The 25,169-nt window shown below is 42.0% G+C and overlaps 1 protein-coding gene and 1 pseudogene across 2 annotated transcripts; both read right to left on the bottom strand.

The window, feature by feature from the left end:
• Positions 1 to 29: 29 nt before the first annotated feature.
• M6PR (mannose-6-phosphate receptor, cation dependent) lies at positions 30 to 13,569 on the bottom strand. Of its 2 annotated transcripts, none has more exons than XM_027967902.3 (7): positions 13,502 to 13,569; positions 6,256 to 6,435; positions 5,059 to 5,225; positions 3,959 to 4,068; positions 3,403 to 3,533; positions 2,027 to 2,153; positions 30 to 1,596 (listed from the first exon to the last, which is right to left on the bottom strand). In XM_027967902.3, exons 2-7 carry the CDS (start codon positions 6,432 to 6,434, stop codon positions 1,474 to 1,476), a joined length of 837 nt encoding a protein of 278 aa, XP_027823703.1. In that variant the 5' UTR covers position 6,435; positions 13,502 to 13,569; the 3' UTR covers positions 30 to 1,473. The 2 variants fall into 2 exon arrangements, with proteins under 2 accessions (XP_027823703.1, XP_004006946.1); XM_004006897.6 differs by lacking the exon at positions 13,502 to 13,569 and adding an exon at positions 13,087 to 13,267.
• LOC132659485 (small ribosomal subunit protein eS6-like) lies at positions 9,592 to 13,080 on the bottom strand (annotated as a pseudogene).
• Positions 13,570 to 25,169: the final 11,600 nt, after the last annotated feature.

Genomic DNA, 25,169 nt, shown 5'->3' with positions numbered 1-25,169 from the left:
GTGTATGTTACAGGCTTCTTCCACACAAATGACTAGGCCATTTTTTTTTAATCTTTTAAGTTTTTGTACAAAAAAATGTATATATATTTTTCGCATTTTTAAAACACCAGAGTATGCGGAGGAATGCAAACACGTAACAGAAAAATGCTTTTATAACATCATTTTCCCTGCTTAGAAAAGAAAAAATACCATTCCAATAGTATCTAAAAGTCCAAAGATGAAATAATTTCATTTTCTTGCCTAAAGGCTAAAAAAGCCCCCTGCTTATTGATTCCGTCCTCATGTGGCCAGGGGAGCCACATTCCTCTTCAGTGCCCCAGGCTCCCTGTCTCTCAAAGATCAGGCCAGTTTTCTGGGCACGTGGCCTAAATGGAAGGGCGGAAGCATCAGAGGTTTAAGGCCCTCTCCCCACGGAGATAGGCTGGGCAAGAAGACACATCCCTGAGCCAGAAGCAAGGACAGGTGTGGCAGAAGCCTGCACCCAGGGCCGAAGATGGCAGAGCCCTGCGTGTCCCACTTCTGCTTCCATTCCCTTTTCAGGAGAAAGGAGGGGGCGCACACACACACACACAAATGCCTGTGAAGGAAAGTTCAACATGTTTAGAAATACTGGTAGAGGGAACATTTTAGGAGTTAGAAAAGCTCTGCCAGCTTTGACTGCAAGCAGGAGAAGCAAGCCGTCAAGGATATCCCACTACAAGGTAAACAGACTTCCCGCTTCTGCAACCCTGTGGCACAGGAGGTCCATTTCAGTGTCCCTTCCAATGGACTGCACTTCTGGATTAGGTATTTTAGCTGCAGATGGACCAGTAACCCAAGATGACGACCCAGGGCCCAGTTCCAGCTGTAAGGTCACTCCAGGGCCAATGATGTTTGGTACCTTGTAATCCTGGGAAATTTCAGTTTCCATCCTGATCTGAAGTGGGAGAAGTTAAGTCTACAACTTCTCCGGCTCAGATCAAATGGCAGTCCTTGGATTGTGACCAAGTAATTACTGCAAAACAGTTCCCAGCAGCAAGTTCCATCCAGACTCTCATGGAGACTACTGTAGGGCAGAGTAATAGCATGAAAGCAATCAAATCTATAAATAATGTTTCTTTTTTTTTAATTAAAGAAATCCAGTGTCTCAAAAACTTATGAAAACGTGTTTAAAAAAGAGTCAGGGAGCCTGCCGCACCCTTTTGCTCACAGTAACTCCTCTACTTGTACTTTCTGGTTATGAAGACACAGTGCAACAGCCTCTGTTGTGATTGGCCCTATTATATTATCTCTGTCCTGCAGCTGTACCTCTCAGGAGGGAAAACCAAACAGGGAACAAAGGGAAAGGCATTTCTTCTACTGACAGGTGGATGCAAACCAAAAGCAAACCGGAAAGCAAGACTGAGATTGAGGGTGAGATGAGAGACTGCTTCAGAAATCTGCCGGAGGACGCTTTGGTTTGGGGGCTGAAGAAGCTGGACATCTAAAGTGCAATCACATTGGTAACAAATGATCATCCCTTTCTTCTGACTCCTCCCCCAGCTGATCATCCCCCACACCACGATAGGCAGCAGGCACATTTCGGGGTTTAGAGCGGCATACAAAGTCACAGCCATCCTATAGAGGGAAGAGCAAAAGAAGTGATCATGTGAAATCAGCAACTTTCAGGTGGGCACAGCATGTTTATGGTCTAAGAAGGTGGCAAGAACTTTCTCCAGGGATAATGAAGAGAAAACCCCAAAGCTCCAGTGATTGGCCTAAACTGAATTTGGGGAAACACCTTCTCCTCATGTAAGCCCCCAAATAGCTGGATCAGATTCATAAATCTAAGCAACAGTTCCGTTCTTCCAGTCAGTCTGGAAGGTCAGACATTAAGGTGCTATGTTGCTTATTACCCTGTATTAGGGCAACCAATTGTCTCGGTTTGCTGGAACTTGGGGTGGTTTTAGCACCCAAAGGTCCTTTATCTCAGGAAACCCTCTAGTCTGGGCAAACCAGGACGGATGGTCAGTCATTTGTTTTGTCTCTCAGCTGCCCTGTTACTTACTGCTACCAGGTTTCCAAGATCCTGCCAGAAGGCCAAGTGAGGAAACTGCTCCATTCCTTTGGCTCCGACCACCAGTCGCTGGTACAGGAACCCCCCGATGATATAGACTGCGACCAGTGATGCAAACCTGTGAGGGAGAAAGACACCCATACTCAAAAACAGAATCAGTAGAGCTCATTCATTGTTGCCTGTTTCCTAAGCTCTGTTCCATAAAAACGGAAAAACAAAAAAGGGGTAGTCAGTTGAAAAAAAAGGGGCTGGTAGAGCCTGAGAAAACCAATTAGAGTGCTGTCTGCCTGAGAAAACCTTTAGATCAGAAAAAAGTAAGACAGTGTGTGACTCATTTAGGGTTGAGAACAGTCACCATTAGATAAACAGTCCAATTTCTTCAAAAGTTCTAATAATGGGAGAGTAAGTTGGCTTAAAGCTCAACATTCAGAAAATGAAGATCATGGCATCCAGTCCCATCACTTCATGGGAAATAGATGGGGAAACAGTGGAAACAGTGTCAGCCTTTATTTTTTTGGGCTCCAAAATCACTGCAGATGGTGACTGCAGCCATGAAATTAAAAGACACTTACTCCTTGGAAGAAAAGTTATGACTAACCTAGATAGCATATTCAAAAGCAGAGACATTACTTTGCCGACTAAGGTCCATCTAGTCAAGGCTATGGTTTTCCTGTGGTCATGTATGGATGTGAGAGTTGGACTGTGAAGAAGGCAGAGCGCCGAAGAATTGATGCTTTTGAACTGTGTGTTGGAGAAGATTCTTGAGTCTCTTGGACTGCAAGGAGACCCAACCAGTCCATTCTGATGGAGACCAGCCCTGGGATTTCTTTGGAAGGAATGATGCTGAAGCTGAAACTCCGGTACTTTGGCCACCTCATGCGAAGAGTTGACTCACTGGAAAGGACTCTGATGCTGGGAGGGATTGGGGGGCAGGAGAAGGGGACGACAGAGGATGAGATGGCTGGATGGCATCACGGACTCGATGGACATGAGTCTGAGTGAACTCCGGGAGTTGGTGATGGACAGAGAGGCCTGGTGTGCTGCGATTCATGGGGTTGCAAAGAGTCGGACACGACTGAGCGACTGAACTGAACTGAACTGAATAAAAACTGTCTAGTACTCCAGTGGGGAAAAAACTCCATCTCCAAATGCATATATTTATTGGGAATATAACATTAAGTCTCATTTTTTTAAACTTGCAGAGTTTAAAGAGGATATTCACAGACTTCTTTCCCCTCCAATTATAATATAGCATACAAATGCACACACACTATCTGGACCCATATACTTCCTACTGATTGCTGAGTTAAAGAAAAGGTTTGGAAAAAAAAAAAAAGGTTTGGACTGATAAAGGAAGGAGGACTCACGTGACAAGTAAGATAGAACCCACGCTAAGATGGGAGATCTCTGGGGAACACGCCAGGCTGCTGTCCATCTCAAAGAGGTAGAAACAATCTTGGACTTTGCCTCGCTCCTCAGACACAGGGTTAAAATTGTCCTGATGGCAAGAGGACAGACACAACATTTATGTGATAAGGTGTTTGCTTCTGACGCCCGTCTGAAAAGCAGCATAAACCCACAAACCTCCCCCTAAACATTTGCTTCCTCCTGGTTTAAGAACTTATTTTCCATGTATGATGGAAGACCGACGCCTATGACTCAGGAAAAAACTGAACTTCTGGTTTTTTAAATTTTTTGGCTGCTACCAAATGGCATGTGGGATCCTAGTTCCCCAACCAGGGGTCGAACTCACGTCCCCTGCACTGGAAGTGGGGAGTCAACCACCGGACTGCCAGGGACGTCCCTGAATGTCTAGTTTTCTCCCATCCACCCCAATTATCTTGTTCCCTCTGGACATTCTGTCCCACCTCAGGCCAGTCTTTTCATCTCCTCTCTAGGCTCCCAGGCCCTGGGGTGCCTCACCGCTAGAGTGTGTCGATTGCAGGAGATCATCACCACTGCCCGCCGCTGCTCCCTGCCACAGTGGTTGTCATATTCATCACCCCCTTTATAGATCAGCATGATCCAATTACCTGAGGACGGACAAGGAAAAAGGAGCTTTGGGGTGGGGGAAAAGCAGAGACAGACCTGGGCACTGTGGAAGCATGGAACCAAGTTCAGTGAAGTTGGTTTTAGTTAACCCCTCAGGATGAGCTCTGGTGTACCAGAAATACCAACTAAAACCCGCCACTTTACAACAGCTTGAGTTCTCGTGTTAAGACAACTAAGAACCAGATATGCATACAAGAATAATCTTGATTTCCCACACTAAAGGTAGGCAACCGATAGTGCAAATACAATTATGATCCACACTTAGTCATGAGTCACGTTCTCTGAACACCTGCTAATATGAAGAGGCTCCATTCTATTACTGGGTGGCAAGGGAAAGCCTAAGATCTTAAATTAACCACAGATAAATTCAAAGTGGATGACTCTGAAGACTGGGGACACTTCCTTCTTCAGTATTTACTTGTTCAAATTTCTTTGCAAAATATCATTTGATTAATAATCATGTGAGGTGACCAAGGTAAGCATTATGCTTCCAATTTTGTGTATGAGAAAACAAAGTGTCAAATGATTGTTCAAAGTCACAGGATAAGTAAATATGATCTGGATCAAAAATCTCATCTTCTGACCCCAGCCCCAAACTCTTGACATTGTTTTTTATTATGTTATTTACAGGAACAACAATCTGCACTTATTTATCTGCTTAAGGGTATAAAATAAACCATAGTTGCTCACAGCAACTTTCCAGCAATGATTTTATGATTTTTGAGAAATATTATCAACATAACTCAAGTTGGTGTGAATTATAGACTGATTGGCTTTCAAGAAAGCTTAATCTCACTTTAACACAAACATACAAATGTCCTGTGCCCTGGCTGTGGAGGAGTGGTGGAGCTGGGTGCAGGTATCTTAGATGAGCTGAACCACACACACCCATATGACACAGCCTGGTTAGGGCTGAGACATACAGGGTTATCAGAGGGATTCAGTGAGCTGATCAACAGGGAGACTCTTACTTCCATTGAAGATCTGAGTCTCGTTGAATCTCCCAACTACTGTCTCCTTCCCGTTACTTTTGTTGATCTGCACCAGGCCTGCCCCAGAGGAGTGGTTGCCAGCCTCTCGGCACACCCGGAACACATAGCTGTACATATCTGGGCTCTGGCCCACGGTGCTCTCAAAGCTGAAAGCAGAAATGCAGAGAGGAGGAAAAGGACAGTTAGAGCGGTCAGCCTTAGAAACAGCAGCCTCTGTTCAAACAACGGTGTGTTCAACTTATTTATCAAACTTCATGGCTAAATGTCCTAGTGAATAGTATCTTTTGCATCATGAGGTTAACTATGACCCAGACAGACTAACTGTTGATGATGACTGATGAAAATACAGCCTCCAAGACAGACAGTATTCTAGATATTTCTAGAATAATTGCTCTAGACTACGCTAAAGTATTAGCTAGTACCTCCCTGTGAATAAGGGTGTAACGTTCATGATATATATCCTAGTTCCTTAAAGATTATCTTCAGATTTATATATCTGAAGATTCTTGACACTTATGATGACGTGTTGTTGTTGTTTAGTCATGTTTAACCCAGGGATCAAACTCAGGTTTCCTGCATTGCAGGCAGATTCTTGACCGTCTGAGCCACCAAGAAAGCTCCCTTCACTTTCATTTTCAGTGTCCAGCTCTTTGTGACCCCATGGACTGTATTCTTCAGGCTCCTCTGTCCTGAGATTCTCCAGGCAAGAATACTGGAGTAGGTTGCCATTTCCTTCTCCAGGGGTTCTTTCCAACCCAGGGGCTGAACCTGCATCTTCTGCTTGGCAGGCAGATTCTTTACCACTGAACCGTCTTGGGAAGCCCTTATGATGATGTTGTAGTAGGCCTAAATATGTTCATCTGATATTTCTGAATATAAAGCTGGTCTCTTGGGTCCAATCTTACAAATAGCTACTCTTCTGCATAAAGTACCTGCACATCACTGCTGAACACTGGGCTAAGCACGCGCTCTCCATCATAGAGGAAAGAGAGACAGCATGGCCAAATAAGGCCAATATTGTTAAAGTACAGATTAGAACCACCTCTCAGAGGAGGTTACGATACATGTATCCCCTCTATATTCAGTAGTAATATATAAAAAAATTAATACAGTTAGTAAGAGAAGATTCTTTAATAAAGTTGTTTTCTCAAGGCCTTTAAGGTTCTTCTCATTTACCTTTTGTTAAATAGCGGTGTCAGCCTCTTCAGGAGAGCCAACTCTTTCTCTGATTCTTTACCCTTTTCTCCCACCAGGTCACATGTTTTCTCTTCAGTCTGCCAAGATTCTCTGACTGCCATGGAGAAGAGCAGCAGCAGGAGCAGGCCAGTCCTCCAGGAGCTGTGGAGGGGGGACATCCTTTTGGGACAGGGAGTGTGTGTTTCGGGGAAGAGGGAGAGGATCAGGGAAAGAAACAGAGCACATCAATGTGTAATAAATGAATAGCATTTTTTTTTAACCCGTTAAGTCTTCCACTCACCACCTATTACTTTACACTGGCCAGTTTTCTTCATTATGATGATGCTGGGCTTTATTTTCTTGTCTCTGTTTCAAGTTCTTTTTTCCCCATTATCTAATATACAGAATTGGATGTTTAAGTCTCCAGGTTTCTTTTTCTTTTCAAAACTTTTAGTTTTAAAAACAATTTCATTTATTTATTTTTGGCTGTGCTGGGTTTTCATTGCTGCATGGACTTCTCTCTAGTTGCAGCAAGCGGGGGTTACTCCCTATTCAACTCCCTCACCTGACACCACTCTAATTTCCTGTCCTTACTTTGCTCCTTTCCTGTGCAATCAACAAAGTGGACAGCAGAGTTAGTGGGGCAGAGTTAGTGTATACAGGCAGTTGTTGAGATTTCTGCAATGTGTGCGTAAAACAAGAATATATTTTTGGTCCTAGAAATTGTCAGAAGAATCAATCAATGGTTTAGAAAATACTTAAGTGTCACCAATGAAGAATATTTTGATCTTGCTGAACAGTAAGATTCTTTGGCACCTACGACAAATATAGCACCTTTCAGTATCTCTGTGCCAAAGCACCTGTGTCAGGAAACCCATACATCTATACACATACACACACATACATATATATAATTACCTATCACCTGTGTCAGGAAACCCATACGCCTATACATATATATACACACACACAAACATACATACATATACACATTAATATCTATTACTTGTATCAGGAAACCCCAAAACACACACACACACTAATATCTACCTATCACCTGTGTCAGGAAACCCATACAACTACACACACACACACACACGCACACACTCACGCACACACTCACACAGATATTAGTATCTACCTATCAACTGTGTCAGGAAACCCATACATCTATACATAAACACACACACACATATTAATATCTGTATCAGAAAACCCATACATCTGTATATATACACACAAACATATACTAATAGTTATCTATCACCTGTGTCAGGAAACTATATAAATCAATCACTTTCAGTCTAATTCATAGGTAAGTCCTTCAGAACATAACTATAGGGCTGAGAAAAGGGAAAGCAGAGAACATAAAAGAATTACTTACGACAGCCTGATGGAGATATCCTTGCCTCCACCATTTGGTTAGAAGTTAGGTTGAGATGTCTCATTATTTACAGTTTAATACTAGTTCATTAATACTACTTAAATCCTCCCCCTAAGATAATACTTGAATTACAATGAACACTTGATAAGGGCTGAAAGTCAAAGTGAAGTCGCTCAGTTGTGTCTGACTCTTTGCGACCCCATGGACTGTAGCCTACCACGCTCCTCTGTCCATGAGATTCTCCAGGCAAGAATACTGGAGTGGTTTGCCATTTCCTTCTCCAGGGGATCTTCCCAACCCAGGGATCGAACCCGGGTCTCCTGCATTGGAGTCAGACGCTTCTAGTTGAAAGTTATTAAGAAAGATGTAAAACAGAGAAAGAGACCTGAATACTTTGGGCCCTACGTCCTTGTTTTAATATTCAGAAGCATCTAACAGTCTTTGTTCATACTTACCACAAAAATGATGAACAGAGATTAACATAACCACAGCACCTAAGATTTGACATCTATCTGTTCTGTCTCATCTCTGAAAAAATCATTCAACCATTTAAATGATAGGATGAACAAACTTCATGAGGTCCAGATCAGTGGTCTGAGTGAGTATTCTAAAACCCACTTCAAGCCATGAAATTCAAGAGTTTCTTGATTTCTACTAAGTATAACTGTCTTCCTACATTCCAGTTGCTGATAACTCTTGAGAATCACCAAGTCACTTTACAATTAACGCACCCAATTCATTCGATGCTTGAACTGTTTTAGGCATGGAAACATGTGGCTCTGTTTTCCAAACTCATTTTCTTTTCTCTAATCTCATTTGCACACCTATGCATGGACTGTAGTGAAAGTCGCTCAGTCATGTCCGACTCTTTGTGACCCCACGGACTATAGCCTGCCACTCCTCTTTCTATGGAATTCTCCAGGCCAGAATACTGGAGTGGGTAGTCTTTCCCTTCTCCAGGGGATATTCTCAACCCAGGAATTAAACGGGGGTCTTCTTCATTGCAGGTGGATTCTTTACCAGCTGAGCTACCAGGGAAGCCAGTCAGGCTACTCTGTCCACAGGATTGGAGAATACTGGAATGGGTTGCCACGACCTCCTCTTGGGGAATCTTCCTGATCCAGGGATCGAACCCACGTCTCTCATGTCTCCTGCACAAGCAGGCAGGCTCTTTACCACAAGCGCCACCTGGGAAGCCCCTTTATACACCTAAGATACACTGATTTACTTTGGTAAGAATTCACTTTGGTATTCATTAATCATCCCTCAGGCCATTGCTACGTGTTAATTTTACAAAGTATCAACAATTTTCCTGATACAAAGATTCAATTCTTCCAACTTTTTCTCGCTTACCATAAAATATTTTCATACTACAAGTCTAGACTTTGGCTTAAATACTCTTTCAGTTCAGTTGCTCAGTCACGTCTGACTCTTTGCGACTCCATGAACTGCAGCATGCCAGGCCTCCCTGTCCATCACCAACTCCCGGAGTTCACTCAAACTCATGTCCATTGAGTCGGTGATGCCATCCAGCCATCTCATCCTCTGTCGTCCCCTTCTCCTCCTGCCTCCAATCCCTCCCAGCATCAGTCTTTTCCAATGAGTTAACTCTTCACATGAGGTAGCCAAAGTATTGGAGTTTCAGCTTTAGCATCATTCCTTCCAAAGAACACCCAGGACTGATCTCCTTTAGAATGGATTGGTTGGATCTCCTTGCAGTCCAAGGGACTCTCAAGAGTCTTCTCCAACACCACAGTTCAAAAGCATCAATTCTTTGGCAAGTCCTCTAATTCTTCTTCATGCTGGTCCACTGATTCCACTGATTCTATTTAAAACTTAAAATAAGCAGAATTTAATAGGTACTAATAGGTACCTGAATAAATTTTGCCCACTATCCTAAACATACTTTTCTTTTTGATGGCTGATCTTACTTATTTGTTACTCTGAGACCATTTCTTTTTTTTTTTTTAAGAACATCTGATTTTTGACTGGACTCAAGACTCAGAGATAGAAGCTCTGAGAGAGGACAGCTTTTATCTCTTAGCAATCTGTTCCTGGAGTCTTTCTTTGGCCCACTTCATTCTCTTGGCCAAAAGTTGAGCATCTTCTGGAGCCTGTCCTTCATTTTTCTTAGTATGCTGTTTCTTCTGACAATACATTGACATTTGTGTTGCACAATACTGGAATAACAAGATGCTGAATCTTGGAGCTTTGGTCCTAGGTTTCTCACCTTCTTTGTTTAGGGGCTATCTCACAGCATACTGGCGGCCACACAGAGAGACCACAGTGGATTCTGCTAGCTCTTCTGCTAACCCCAAGTGATGAGCCACAGTTGTATCAGTGAGGCCAGGCATATCCTTTTCTCTCTCTTTTACGATGACCAAATTGAGAACACTCAGACTGGCATCCATATATAGATTTGTACTTTCTCCAGTCCTCCTTGGTTTGTAACAGAAATGCCCCTTACTCAGTAGCAGGTGCAGGCTCTGCCATGGGTCCAGACATCTCCTTCATGGGGAAACCTTGTTTGCTGGTCCCACCACTGATTTGGACCACACAACTCTTCCAGTCTTCACCCAGAGCGTCAATAGCAACTTCTGTGTCCATACGCTTCTCAGAAAAGATACGAAGTTTTTGTTCATTGTCCATTTCAATGAGTTTCTGACAACCAGTGGCTGGGAAAGAGATGTTCAGCTTCATCCTGAAGTGGGTCACCATACCTCCAAGGCGCCACAAGAAAGAGTTATACAAAATTACACTTGATGTTCTGTTTCCCACATTCACTAGGGCAACCAATACTTGGGAAGTCATCTCCCTGACTTGGTGTTATCCAAACATCAATTCATTGTAGTAATATTAAAGTGTCTGCAGAGAGTAAGTATAGCTAACCCCAAAGTCTGAGCATGCATGTGTCCTAAGTCGTTTCAGTCTTGTCCAACTCTGTGACCCTATGGATGGTGGCCCGCCAGGCTCCTCTGTCCATGGAAGTCTCTGGGCAAGAGTACTGTAGTCGTTGCCATGCCATTCTCCAGGGGATCTTCTCAACCCAGCAATCGAACCCAAGTCTCTTATTAAGTCTCCTGCATTGGTAGGCAGGTTCTCTACCACTAGTACCACCTGAGAAGCCCCTCAAATTTAAGACTCTCATAAACACATATAAAGCATCAATAGAAAATACTTAACAGAGTGCTTGCTTTTTGCTAGGAATTTAACATACATTAAACCAGTTAAGCCTTACCAAAACCCTACGCAGCAAATACAATTATTCTTATTTTACAGATGAGAAAACTAGACATAGTAAGCGAGCAGTGTGAACCAGGTAGTCAGGCTCTGAGCTCATTGTCTACACTTAACCACTATATGTACATCTTCTTTCACATTAATTTTTTGGGATGATCAGAGCAGGCAGCCAGTCTTGCTTTCTTTTTGACAAAGCAAGAAGGGGAAGTGACCTCTCACAATTCACAGAATAGAAGGCAGAATGAAGAACCCAGACCTCCAATTCCTACCTTCCCTAAATTAACTCACTGCTCAACTCACAACACAATGTGACCAACTGACTAAAATGAAATGAGGCTCCTTTATTAGACTGATATTCTTTTTTTCTAGGACCAGTTTTCTGGAGGGATGCTCACACAGAAGGCTGTGTTCTTTGGCTTCAAAGTTAGTTCCTAATCTGTTAACAGTTGAGGATTTCTTTTCCCAAATTAGAACAAAGACTCTCACACAACTAGGAAAAGATGAACAGCTAAACACCCTGCAGTCAGCATTAGGTGAGTTGATCTTTTATTTGCTCATTGGTTCAAAAAGATAGGATAAGAACAAACTTACAGTCTTCTCTTTCTTGCTTAAGGTTTGGCTACATCTGAGCTGCTTCTCTTTGGTTCCGTGGTGTATGCACTAAGAGCTTTATCTAGATTATGTTTATTAATCTTCACAACCCAGAAAATCAGGTATAATTTCCCCCACTTTACAGATGAGGAAACTGATTCTTATAGAGCTGAAGTTACTTGCTTTAGGTTATACAAGTATTAAAAGGTGTGTAAAGTTATTAGTAAGGCAACTGGAATGAATCATGGCATAAAGATATTTTCTGAAAACTTCCTGATAAAAAAAGGAGTGCAACAATGTATCAGTAACGGGATGAATTAGAGAAGGAAATCGCAAGCCACTCCAGTATTCCTGCTAGGAAAACCCCATAGACAGAGGAGCCCCGCAGGCTACAGCCCAGAAGGGTCGCACACGACTGAGCATTTAAGCAAGCACACACAAGGAAATGAAATCCAAGGGCTGGGTAGTCTCTTTTTGCTGCTACTGCTAAGTCGCTTCAGTCGTGTCCGACTCTGTGCGACCCCAGAGACTGCAGCCCATCAGGCTCCCCGGTCCCTGGGATTCTGCAGGCAAGAACACTGGAGTGGGTTGTCATTTCCTTCTCCAATGCATGCAAGTGAAAAGTGAAAGTGAAGTCGCTCAGTCGTGTCCAACTCTTCCAGACCCCATGGACTGCAGCCTACCAGGCTCCTCCGTCCATGGGATTTTCAAGGCAAGAGTACTGGAGTGGGGTGCTATCGCTTTCTCCGAGTCTCTTTTTAATGTGCTACAATTAAGATTCTCAAGGTGCGAGTTTAAGCAGCAAGGCTTAAAGATTTTGAAGCATCCCTTTCAATTTTCTTGTTCTATAATGATAGATTCATTTGGGTTAATGCTAAAAAATTCTCCTTCAATGGGATGACCAATGATGGAGCCAGGAACTGGAAAGAACTTTACATCCCTGGGCCCCTGTACCACGCACTTTCCCCAGTCCTTAAGATTAGCCATGAACATTTTCCGTTTGTAAATGGAATTTCTACTTTCTTCTCTTTGGCTCATTTTTGATACGGCGGCCTTATCTCCAGTCTCTAGCAGCTCACACTTCTGGAAGAGTAGCCCTAACTAGCTGAACCGCTCAACGTTGAAAAGCCTTAGAAAATCAGCTTTATGGACCAAGGGCGGAAGCTCCCTACAAAGAGGAACACAATTCATCTCCCTCAAACTTCTTCGAGGGCTCCAGACAATCGCGTTGCGTCTAGTCTCCCGACTTTCCAACTGCGGAGGGCCATACCCTTTACAAATGATGCCCCTTGACCTCCCTCCACGATGCGGGCCAAAACCCAGTCTACGGGTATGCGGTAACACCTAGAGCGGACTCCAGACTCCAGCGATCTTCCTTTCCCTGCCTTCCAAACACTTAAATCCCCTCACCAGTCTTGGAGATCCTTTCTCCCTCACACCCTTGGGCACTCTGTGACTCCCCAACCTCACGCCTCCGTTTTTCTGCCCTCGGGCTCCTTATATGGAGTTTTGGGCTAAAACCCGGTCAAGCGAGACTTAAGAGATCCCGGACCCCGTCACAGCCACGAGGGGTGAGCACTCTCCAGCCCCTCCTCCTCCACGCCCCTCATACTCACATGTCACGTGCAAAGAGAGTAGGCAAAGCTCAGAATCCCCGGCCCAGTAGCTGCCCGTCGCTGGGAGACAGGGCCAGCGAGGGGCCGGCCACAGACCCCGGTCCCAGAGCTCGTGGCGGAGCCAGCGTCCCTCCTAGCGACTAGCTGAGCGCCACTCTGGGAACCGGAAACAGGAAGCTCTGGGCGGCCGCTGGGCAACTGCTCCTCCCACTAGACCCCCGCGGCATGTGACTGCAGAACCATTTGGCCCCTTTCCCCTTTCCGGCCTTGCAGATCATCCCGGACGCTGATTGGCCACGGTCGTGGGCGTTAGGCTCCCCCTCCACCGTAACAACTCCAATCCCTATCGAGAGTTGCAAGTTTAGTTCCACCTTTTAGGGTTGCCTTTCTACTAACGGGGGTCCCAGAGTCCCACCTCCAGGCTTCTTCGGCTCGGGCCCCCAGTCACGCGGGGTCACGCGCGGTCACGCTCCCTGGTAGGTTGGACGGAGGGGGCACGTGAGAGCGGTGGCGGCACTAGAGGGCGGTGGCGGAAGCGGAAGTGCGGGGCGGGGCCTGCCCCCCAGGCCGCGGCGGGAGCTGTAGTTTTCGCGCGCGACCGCTTCTCTCTGGTGCTGGCTCAGAACGTCTGCCGCCTGAAGGGGACGCTGGTTCGTCGTGTGCCAGCCGCTAGTCGCTTGGTGTCCCACGTCGGCACCTAGACGATAGTGGAGAGCAATGACTGGGTCGTCATCCTGACTTTCTTAACGTCACTTTACGTCGTGTCTACGGTTTAGTACTCTTAAGTGTGACGGTTGTTATTATTCGACTTAACCTTGTCACCCCTGTGGCATTTTGTGTGATGAACACTGTAACCAGTTCTGACCCGAGCAATTCCGTTTCGGTTTTTGCGCCTTGGCCGAGAGCCTTTGAGGTGTCCCTCACGTCTGACGTCTTAGCCGCGTGTTGAAGTCCTACCCGTTGTGAGAACTCGGTTCGGATCCCCAGTGACTCTGGGACTCACCTTCTTGAGAATGAATCCCGTCGTCCCTGGGTCAGGAAGATCCCCTGGAGAAGGAAATGGTAACCCACTCCAGTACTCTTGCCTGGAAAATCCCATGGACGGAGAAGTCTAGTAGACTGCAGTCCATGGGATCGCAAAGAGTCGGACACGACTGAGCGACTTCACTTTCGAGTGCCCGCTGGTTGCTCCGATCAGCTTCAGGCTGGCTTTCTTCTGCTCGGATTCCTCCGTTGCATTTGCCTCCCTCCGTCTTGGCGGATGGGGACTGGATTTTGAGTTGTTATACTCATCGGAGCTTGAGCAGCATTTGGAATGAAATAAAAGAAGCCAACACTTGCGTAGCCCCGCGGTGCCTGGCACTGTTGGAAGTGCTTTAGACGAGAATGAATTCACCTCCAAGCTCACCTTAATGAGGAAGTACCTTATCCCAAGCTTACAGATGAGTAAATTAAAGGCGATGGAGGTTAACTGACTTACCCTGGGCTCCCCAGCTCCTCTTAACTTGTGGAGTTAGCATTCAGTTTTCATCGTTTAGGGGTTAATTAGTTGTATAGGTGTATAGAATCCATCCTGAGTTTTTTTTTTTTTTTTTCAATTAACTGGGCATTCAGTTCAGGCTAGGTGGCATAATTGGGTTGGGTTTGGATGTGTCTTTAAAAAAAAACAGTTGAAAGATGAGTTATTTTCTGGCAATAAAAGTGACTTGTAATCAGAAAACACAGAGAACTATTAATAAAAAATCCATAAAGTTACCACGAGGTTGTATATTTCTTTCATGAGGGTTATTCCTTTCCTCTTAAAACACAAACCCTGAAGTCAACTATTTCTCCATATCATGAAATTTACAAATACATTTTAAAATGGTTGTATAATTAGCTGCATGGATTGCCAGTCATTTAAGTCATTTCTATTGATTTGACCTTATCAATTTATTCAACAAGATATTTATTGAGCAATGATACTGTTACAAGTTTGGGGGATACAGCAGGGAAAAAAAGGCAAAAATCCCTTTTACAATGAACTTTCATTCTAAAATTGATGTTCATTTGTTGATCATTTCAGAAGTCTTCTTCTTGGTCATTTCCCAGAGTAGTGTTGGGGTGGAGGGAGAGAAGTGTACATGTGGGAGGTGGAGAAAGGTACTGAAATGCAATTGAGTAGGGCTTCCCAGTAGAGTAAAGAATCCGCCTGCCAATGCGGAGGACATGGGTTCAATCCCTGGTCGGCAAGATCCCCTAAGAAGGAAATGGCAACCCACTCTGATATTCTTGCCTGGAAAATCCCATGGACAGAGGAGCCTGGCAGACTACAGTCTATGGGATTGCAAAAGAGCTGGACAGAACTTAGGAACTAAACAACAACAAAAGTGGAATAATTTCTTCTTCAGGAGTGGGGGCAAGGGAGAACTTCCTTTTCCATCTAGTTGCAAATGATCTGGGTCACTCCTTGCTTCTCAGGCTCAGGGCCCTTTCTGGGAGCCATCTGTCAGAACTGATCTCAAGGTTCTTGTCAGAGGTAAAAGTTGAAGTTAGAGGTTATTTTTTGCCTTCCTGTTCTGGGCCTCTAGCCTCTTCATTAGCAAGGATGCTCCCCACACTGCACCATCCATCCCCTCCTCCCACATGCAAAGTAATGGGGTCTAAACCAAAGTGGTTCTATTCACATGTACACATGACTATATATAGAATAGCTTACTAATAATAACCTACTGAATAGCACAGGAAGCTCTACTCAGCACTCTGTAATTCCCTATATATGCAGATGACAACACCCTTATGGCAGAAAGGGGAGAAGAACTCAAGAGCCTCTTGATGAAAGTTGAAAGAAGAGAGTGAAAAAGTTGTCTTAAAGCTCAAAATTCAGAAAACTAAGATCATGGCATCGAGTCCCATCACTTCATGGCAAATAGATGGGGAAACAGTGGCTGACTTTATTTTTTGGGCTCCAAAATCACTGCAGGTGGTGATTGCAGCCATGAAATTAAAAGACACTTGTTCTTTGGAAGGAAAGTTATGACCAACCTAGACAGCATAGGAAAAAGCAGAGACATTACTTTGCCAACAAAGGTCTGTCTAGTCAAGGCTATGGTTTTTCCAGTAGTCATGTATGAATGTGAGAGTTGGACTATAAGGAAAGCTGAGCACCAAAGAATTGATGCTTTTGAACTGTGGTGTTGGAGAAGACTCTTGAGAGTCCCTTGGACTGCAAGGAGATCCAACCAGTCCATCCTAAAGGAGATGAGTCCTGGGTGTTCATTGGAAGGACTGATGTTGAAGCTGAAACTCCAATACTTTGGCCACCTGATGCGAAGAGCTGACTCATTGGAAAAGACTCTGATGCTGGGAAAGATTGAGGGCAGGAGGAGAAGGGACAACAGAAAATGACATGGTTGGATGGCATCACCGACTCAATGGACATGAGTTTGGGTAAACTCCGGGAGTTGGTGATGGACAGGGAGGCCTGGCGTGCTGCGGTTCATGGGGCCGCAAAGAGTCGGATACGACTGAGTGACTGAACTGAAGTGAACTGAACTGAAGGACCTATATGGGAAAAGAATCTAAAAAAAGTGGATATATGTGTATGTATAACTGACACTTTGCTATATAGCAGAAACTAACACATTGTAAATCAACAATACTCTGGTAAAAAATATTAAGAAAATGATTCCAGTAGGGTCTTAAAATCAAATGCTAAGGATGCCTCTTCTTTCCTAAATGCAGAAAAGGGAAGGATGCTTGAAAGAGCTAGGTATTCTGAATCCTTCCTTCAATTCATTGCCTTGAGGTCGTGTGTATATGTCAATAGAACTGCATTCTAAACAAAGTAAATTGAGATGGGAGCTTCACTGGGAATCCCTTTTTTTAAGCTCTCAACAGCTTTGTTCTGTATGAATTCTGTGTAATGGATTTTGCTGTAGTTTCACTGTCAAATATACTCTGTTATATTTTCTGATCTGCTCAGCAATCTTTCAAAATTTGTTTGGTAGTTTCTCAGTCCCATTATACATCATGTATTTAATTTGCCATCTTGAACCAGATTTCAATCTTGAACTTTTATTGATGCTATCCTTTTAAAAGTGATCATATTTAACATATTTCAAGAACTAAATATATTTTTGTCTTTGGTAATTTTCAACTTTACTATAACTTAAAATTTTTAGAAAAGATGCAAAAATAGTACAAAGAACTCTTGCATAGACTACCAGATTCACCAAGTGTTTACATGTTGCCCCATTTGCTTTGTTAGTCTCTCTTGTGCTCTTCCATCCTCCCTCACACACAGGCATACACGTTTATTTTGAACAATATGAGGGTAAGTTCCCCATTACCACTAAGTATTACTGCTAAGTACATCAGTGTGTATTTCCTAAGAATAAAGACATTCTTATATTACTATAGTATAATTATCAAAATTAGGATCTATAGCACTTTTTTCCCTTTCCCAACCATGGAAACCAGGTCAGAGTCACACATTGCAATTAGTTGTCATTTTTCTTTATCGTATTTGACCTTGACTTTGGAAAAGTACAGGTCACTTATTTTGTAGAATGTCTCTCATTTTGGTTTGGTCTGATATTGCCTCATGATTTAGGTATGCATTACTTGATAGGACTCAGAGAGAAATATTGTGTCCCACTCAGGATCCAATCAGAAGACAGATACCACATAAGGGATTTTTAAGGAAGAATTTAGTATAAAGAATTGTTTCTTAGTAAAAAATAATTACTAAAAGGGGTAAGAGAGCACTCTAATAAGTTGTGCAGAAGTCGGAACTACAAAATATAGCTACAGCCTTGAGGGCTGAAATTGAGTTAACAAGAAGGCGACTTAGAAACCTAAAGGAAGTGCTACCTTGCCAACCACGTGGGAGAGATTCAGACCTTTGAAGAAAGAGTGTGGTTCCTGCCACAGGAACTTGCAGGTGACTGATGATATGACAGAAAAATTGCCAGAGGGCCTGGGTCACTAGGTGAACTATTAGTGGGAGCCTCTTTATGATGGCTTCTTTGTCCTTTCGACTGATCCCTGTAATTTTTTGAGCAGTTGTTTTTTTTTTTTTTTTTAACTTTTGGGTATATAGATGTTCCATGTGGGTCTTGAACTTTTCTTACCCTAGTATCAGTCGTATCTCAAAGGGGGCCTGGTTCCTTTAGTGGAGAAGGGTATTGAGAAACTGAGATCTGATTACAGTGTATGTTTATTGTTACTTGTGATCATTGGTTTTGCCTTTCTCAGCAGACAGGAAATCTATATATTTTGCCAAAGGTGAGAAATTATCCCCAATTATATTCAGTATATTTATATGTTTGTTCATACATGAGAAAAATACAGGAAGTAGTTTTATAGCTGGCAAAGAAAGCCTGCTAATTAGAGTTCATATTTGTTTAAAGTTTTATTTTTTGTTGTTGCAGTAAAATGTATAAATCATGAAATTCACAACTGTTAAGTATATAATTCAGTGAATCTTGATAAGTGCATCATAACTATCAGTTTAGTTCAGTCGGTCAGTCGTGTCCAACTCTTTGCAACCCCATGAATCGCAGCACGCCAGGCCTCCCTGTCCATCACCTGCTCCCGGAGTTCACTCAGAGTCAGTGATGCCATCCAACCATCTCATCCTCTGTTGTCCCCTTCTCCTCCTGCCCCCAATCCCTCCCAGCATCAGGGTTTTTTTCCAGTGAGTCAACTCTTCTCATGATGTGGCCAAAGTACTAGAGTTTCAGCTTTAGCATCAATCCTTCCAAAGAAATCCCAGGGCTGATCTCCTTTAGGATGGATTGGTTGGATTTTCTTGCAGTCCAAGGGACTCTCAAGAATCTTCTCCAACAACACAGTTCAAAAGCATCAATTCTTCAGCGCTCAGCTTTCTTCACAGTCCAACTCTCACATCCGTACATGACCACTGGAAAACTATAACACCCTCTAATCAAGATTTAGCAAAATTTCATCACTCAAGATAATTTCTTCATGCCCCTTTCCAGTCATTTCTCCTAGCGCTAGAGGCTCTGAACTTTTTACCATAGATTAATTTTGTCTATTCCAGAATTTCATATGAAATTGAATTATATACTGGATTGGCCAAAAGTTTCATTTGTTTTTTTTTTTCTGTAAGATGGCTCTAGTAGCACTTCAGTTCAGTTCAGTTCAGTTTAGTCTCTCAGTCATGTCCGACTCTGCGACCCTATGAATCGCAGCATATCAGGCCTCTCTGTCCATCACCAATTCCTGGAGTTCACTCAAACTCATGTGCATCGATTCAGTGATGCCATCCAGCCATCTCATCCTCTGTCGTCCCCTTGTCCTCCTGCCCCCAATCGCTCCCAGCATCAGGGTCTTTTCCAGTGAGTCAGCTCTTCGCATGAGGTGGCCAAAGTATTGGAGTTTCAGCCTCAGCATCAGTCCTTCCAATGAACACCCAGGACTGGTCTTTTTTAGGATGGACTGGCTGGATCTCCTTGAGGTCCAATGGACTTGCAAGAGTCTTCTCCAGCACCACAGTTGAAAAGCACCAATTCTTCGGCGCTAAGCTTTCTTCACAGTCCAACTCTCACATCCATACATGACCACTGGGAAAACCATAGCCTTGACTAGACAGACCTGTGTTTGCAAAGTAATATCTCTGCTTTTTAATATGATATCTAGGTTGGTCATAACTTTCCTTCCAAGGAGTAAGCATCTTTTGATTTCATGGCTGCAATCACCATCTGCAGTGATTTTGGAGCCCCCCAAGATAAAGTCTGACACTGTTTCTACTGTTTCCCATCTATTTCCCATGAAGTGATGGGACCAGATGCCATGATCTTAGTTTTCTGAATGTTGAGCTTTAAGACAACTTTTTCACTCTCCTCTTTCACTTTCATCAAGAGGCTTTTTAGTTCTTCCTCACTGTCTGCCATAAGGGTGGTGTCATCTGCATATCTGAGGTTATGGATATTTCTCCCGGCAGTCTTGATTGCAGCTTGTGCTTCTTGCAGCCCAGCGTTTCTCATGATGTACTCTGCATAGAAGTTAAATAAGCAGGGTGACAATATACAGCCTTGACATATTCCTTTTCCTATTTGGAACCAGTCTGTTGTTCCATGTCCAGTTCTAACTGATGCTTCCTGACCTGCATGCAGGTTTCTCAAGAGGAAGGTCAGGTGGTCTGGTATTCTCATCTCTTTCAGAATTTTCCACAGTTTATTGTGATCCACACAGTCAAAGGCTTTGGCATAGTCAATAAAGCAGAAATAGATGTTTTTCTGGAACTCTCTTGCTTTTTCGATGATCCAGCGGATGTTGGCAATTTGATCTCTGGTTCCTCTGCCTTTTCTAAAACCAGCCTGAACATCAGGAAGTTCACGGTTCACGTATTGCTGAAGCCTGGCTTGGAAAATTTTCAGCATCACTTTACTAGCATGTGAGATGAGTGCAATTGTGCGGTAGTTTGAGCATTCTTTGGCATTGCCTTTCTTTGGGATTGGAATGAAAACTGACGTTTTCCAGTCCTGTGGCCACTGCTGAGTTTTCCAAATTTGCTGGCATACTGAGTGCAGCACTTTCACAGCATCATCTTTCAGGATTTGAAATAGCTCACCTGGAATGCCATCACCTCCACTAGCTTTGTTCGTAGTGATGCTTCCCAAGGCCCACTTGACTTCACATTCCAGGATGCTGGCTCTAGGTGAGTGATCACACCATCATGGTTATCTGGGTCATAAAGATCTTTTTTGTACAGCTCTTCTGTGTATTCTTGCCACCTCTTCTTAATATCTTCTGCTTCTGTTAGGTCCCTATTATTTCTGTCCTTTATCGAGCCCATCTTTGCATGAATTGTTCCCTTGGTATCTCTAATTTTCTTGAAGAGATCTCTGGTCTTTCCCATTCTATTGTTTCCCTCTATTTCTTTGCATTGATTGCTGAGGGAGGCTTTCTTATCTCTTCCTGCTATTCTTTGGAACTCTGCATTCAAATAGGTGTATCTTTCCTTTTCTCCTTTGGCTTTAGCTTCTCTTCTTTTCTCAGCTATTTGTAAGGCCTTGTCAGAAAACCACTTTGCCTTTTTGCATTTCTTTTTCTTGGGGATGATCTTGATCACTGCCTCCTGTATAATATCACGAACCTCCGTGTCTATCAGATCTTATCCTTTGAATCTGTCCCTTCCACTGTATAATCATAAGAGATTTGATTTAGGTTATACCTGAATGGTCTAGTGGTTTTCCCTACTTTCTTCAATTTAAGCCAATTTTAAATTAATTTTTTTTTTTGGTATAGTTGGGTCAAGGTTAGGTTTTTTTTTCCCCCATGTTGATATATAGGTCTTCCAGTAACATTTGTTGACTTTTCTTTCTCCTTAAGTTGCTTTGGAACTTTGTTGAAAATCTGTTCACTATATAAATGTGTTTCTATTGCTGTACTTAATTCTGTTCCATTGATCTCCTTGTTTATTATTATGCCAACAATACACTGTCTTGATTCTTCTAGTTTTATAAGTCTTGAAGTAAGTTAGTGTAAATCTTCCTTTTATTTCAAGATACAGAAATATAATAGAATTCTATATCACCAAACTACCATTTAATAGAAAAATCTGTAATCCATATGTATATCAGAATTACCTTGGAATTTTTTTGAAAAATACAAATGCCCAGGTATTATAGCTTTTTTCCTCCCAAACTCCAGATATGTTTCTAATGAGCAGCCATGTTTAAAAACAATAGGACTATATGATGATCTTTATTTTTATCTAGCTTTTTTTGCTTTTTTATTTCATATTCAGTAATCCCATTTTTGTTTATGTTTTCCAGTTTCTCCATCTATTTTTTTTTGTTTTGATGTTCTTTCTCAAGACTTTATGAAGCATAGTAGAAAAGCTTTTGTATACATATATAAAAATAGTATGTATAAGATATATTTTAGAAAACTTATGAATTTTTGCCTAACTAAAAAATTTATGATATTTTGATTCCACTTATTTGACAGTATGAATAGAATGCTAGATTTCTAATTCAAAAAATATATGCAAGAAGCAACAAACATTTACTATATAGTACAGGGAACTATAGTCAATCTCTTGCAATAACCTATAGTGGAAAATGATCTTAAAAATAATATATGTGTATATGTTTAATTGAATCACCTTGCTGTGTACCCGAAGCATTATAAGTCAACTATACTTCAATAAAATATTGAATTTTTTCAATATTTTTTTCAATATATTAAGGAAAAAAAGTTTATCAGTCAATAATCTTATCAAAGAACCAAATTTTGGTTTTGTTAGTTTTTCTGTTGATTGGTTTTAAAAATTTCTATTGCTTGGTTTCTATTGCTGCTTGATTTCAGATTTAAAAATTTTGACCTTTCTTCTGCTTACTTTGGTTTTCATTTGCCCTTCTTTTTCTATTTTCTTATACTTGATTATTTATTTAAAATCTTTCTGCTGTGTATTCACTTATAGCTTTAGAATTCCCTCTAAGCCTCTGTTTTAGCTGTGAAAGTGCTACACTCAATATGCCAGCAAATTTGGAAAACTCAGCAGTGACCACAGGACTGGAAAAGGTCAGTTTTCATTCTAATCCCAAAGAAAGGCAATGCCAAAGAATGCTCAAACTACCACATAATTGCACTCATCTCACACGCTAGCAAAGTAATGCTCAAAATTCTCCAAGCCAGGCTTCAGCAATACATGAACTGTGAACTTCCAGATGTTCAAGCTGGTTTTAGAAAAGGCAGAGGAACCAGAGATCAAATTGCCATCATCCGCTGGATCATTGAGAAAGCAAGAGAGTTCCAGAAAAACATCTATTTCTGCTTTACTGACTATACCAAAGCCTTTGCCTGTGTGGATCCTGATAAACTATGGAAAATTCTGAAAGAGATGGGAATACCAGACCACCTGACCTGCCTCTTGATAAACCTGTATGCAGGTCAGGAAGCACCAGTTAGAACAGTTAGAACAGACTAGGTCCAAATAGGAAAAGGAGTATGTCAAGGCTGTATATTGTCACCCTGTTTATTTAACATATATGCAGAGTACATGAGAAACACTGGGCTGGAAGAAGCACAAGCTGGAATCAAGATTGCCGGGAGAAATACTAATAACCTCAGATATGCAGATGACACCACCGTTATGGCAGAAAGGGAAGAAGAACTCAAGAGCCTCTTGATGAAAGTGAAAGAAGAGAGTGAAAAAGTTATCTTAAAACTCAGCATTCAGAAAACTAAGATCATGGCATCCAGTCCCATCACTTCATGGCAAATAGATGGGGAAGCAGTGGAAACAGTGGCTGACTTTATTTTTCTAGGCTCCAAAATCACTGCAGTTGGTGATTGCAGCTATGAAATTAGAAGACACTTACCCCTTGGAAGGAAAGTTATGACCAACCTAGACAGCATATTAAAAAACAGAGACATTACTTTGCCAACAGAGATCCGTCTAGTCAAGGCTATGGTTTTTCCAGTAGTCATGTATGAATGTGAGAGTTGGACTATAAAGAAAGCTGAGTGCCAAAGAATTGATGCTTTTCAACTGTGGTATTGGAGAAGACTCTTGAGAGTCCGTTGGACTGCAAGGAGATCCAACCAGTCCATCCTAAAGGAGATGAATCCTGGGTGTTCATTGGAAGGACTGATGTTGAAGCTGAAACTCCAATACTTTGGCTACCTGATACGAAGAGCTGACTCAGTTGAAAAGACCCTGGTGCTGGGAAAGATTGAAGGCACAAGGAGAAGGGGACAACAGAGGATGAGATGGTTGGATGGCATCACCGACTCAATGGACATGAGTTTGGGTAAACTCTGGGAGTTGGTGATGGACAGGGAGGCCTGGCATGCTGCGGTTCATGGGGTCACAAAGAGTCAGACAGGACTGAGGGACTAAACTGAACTGAACTGAACATACATGCATGATTACATATGTGTATATATAAATGTGAGACAGATATATATGTCTTATATTTTCTTTAACCATTCATTAATTGATGGACACATGTTATTTCCATATCCTAACTTAAAAATAATGCTGCAGTGAACATGGAGGCACAGTATCTCTTTGAGAATGTGGCTTTATTTCCTTTGGATATGTCCCCAGAAATGGAATTTCTGGATCACATGGTAGTTTTATGTTTAATTTTTTGAGGATCCTCCATACTGTTTTTCGTAGTGACTGAACCAATACTGCTATTCTGTTACCTTTCTAAAAATGTCATTCTGTTGTCTTTCTCCTATTTGGTTTCTGATGAAAATTCAGCTACCATTCATGTCATTGTTCTCCTTTGTTAATGTGTTATTTTTGTCTGACTGCTTGCAAACTTTTCTCTTTATCCTTGGTTTTCAGCAGTTTTATCACATTATTCTTTATGTGTGATATTCCTTTTATCCTCATTGGGATTCATTTTCTCATAGATGTTAAGTTTTGTACTATATTTGGGGATTATTTGACCATTAATTCTTCATTCTTGTGCTCCTCCATTATATTTCTCCTGTATTTCTAGAACCTCATACATATAGCACTTACGTTACACTACTTGACATTATCCTACAGGTCACTAAAACTCTGTGAACTCAAGAGAAGTTCATTTCTTCCTCTTTTCTTCATATTAGATAATTCCTAGCAATAGATCTTCACATTCACTGACTTTTTCTTTTGTTCTCTTGAATTTGCTGTTAATCTCATTAAAAAAATGTTAAAGTAAAAATTTGTGGATTTTTTTTTCTGTTTTAGAATATTCACTTGGTTCTATTTTATAATTTCTACTTCTCTGCTGAAATTCTTCAAAGTTTCAAAAATAGTAGAAAGCATTCCTTTATACCCTTCACCCCACTCCCTCAATGTCAACATCTTAAATAATCATGGTACATTTGTCAAAGCCAAGAAATAAACATTGCTACATTATTATTAACTAACTCCAGGTTGTCTGAATCTCACCAGTTTTCCATTATTATTTTTTTTTTTCTGTTCTAGGATGTAACCCATTTACATTTAGTTTTTTACATTTGCATTTAGTTTTCCTTATTTTGTAGTTTTCTCTGGTGTTTTCTGTGTTATGAACTTGATGAATTTGAAGAGTAGTGATTAGATATTCAGAATACTTCTCTTCCTCGGA

Source organism: Ovis aries, chromosome 3 (genome assembly GCF_016772045.2).
Source record: "Ovis aries strain OAR_USU_Benz2616 breed Rambouillet chromosome 3, ARS-UI_Ramb_v3.0, whole genome shotgun sequence".
NCBI lineage: Eukaryota > Metazoa > Chordata > Mammalia > Artiodactyla > Bovidae > Ovis > Ovis aries.
This window is presented reverse-complemented; position numbering and strand designations above follow the sequence as displayed.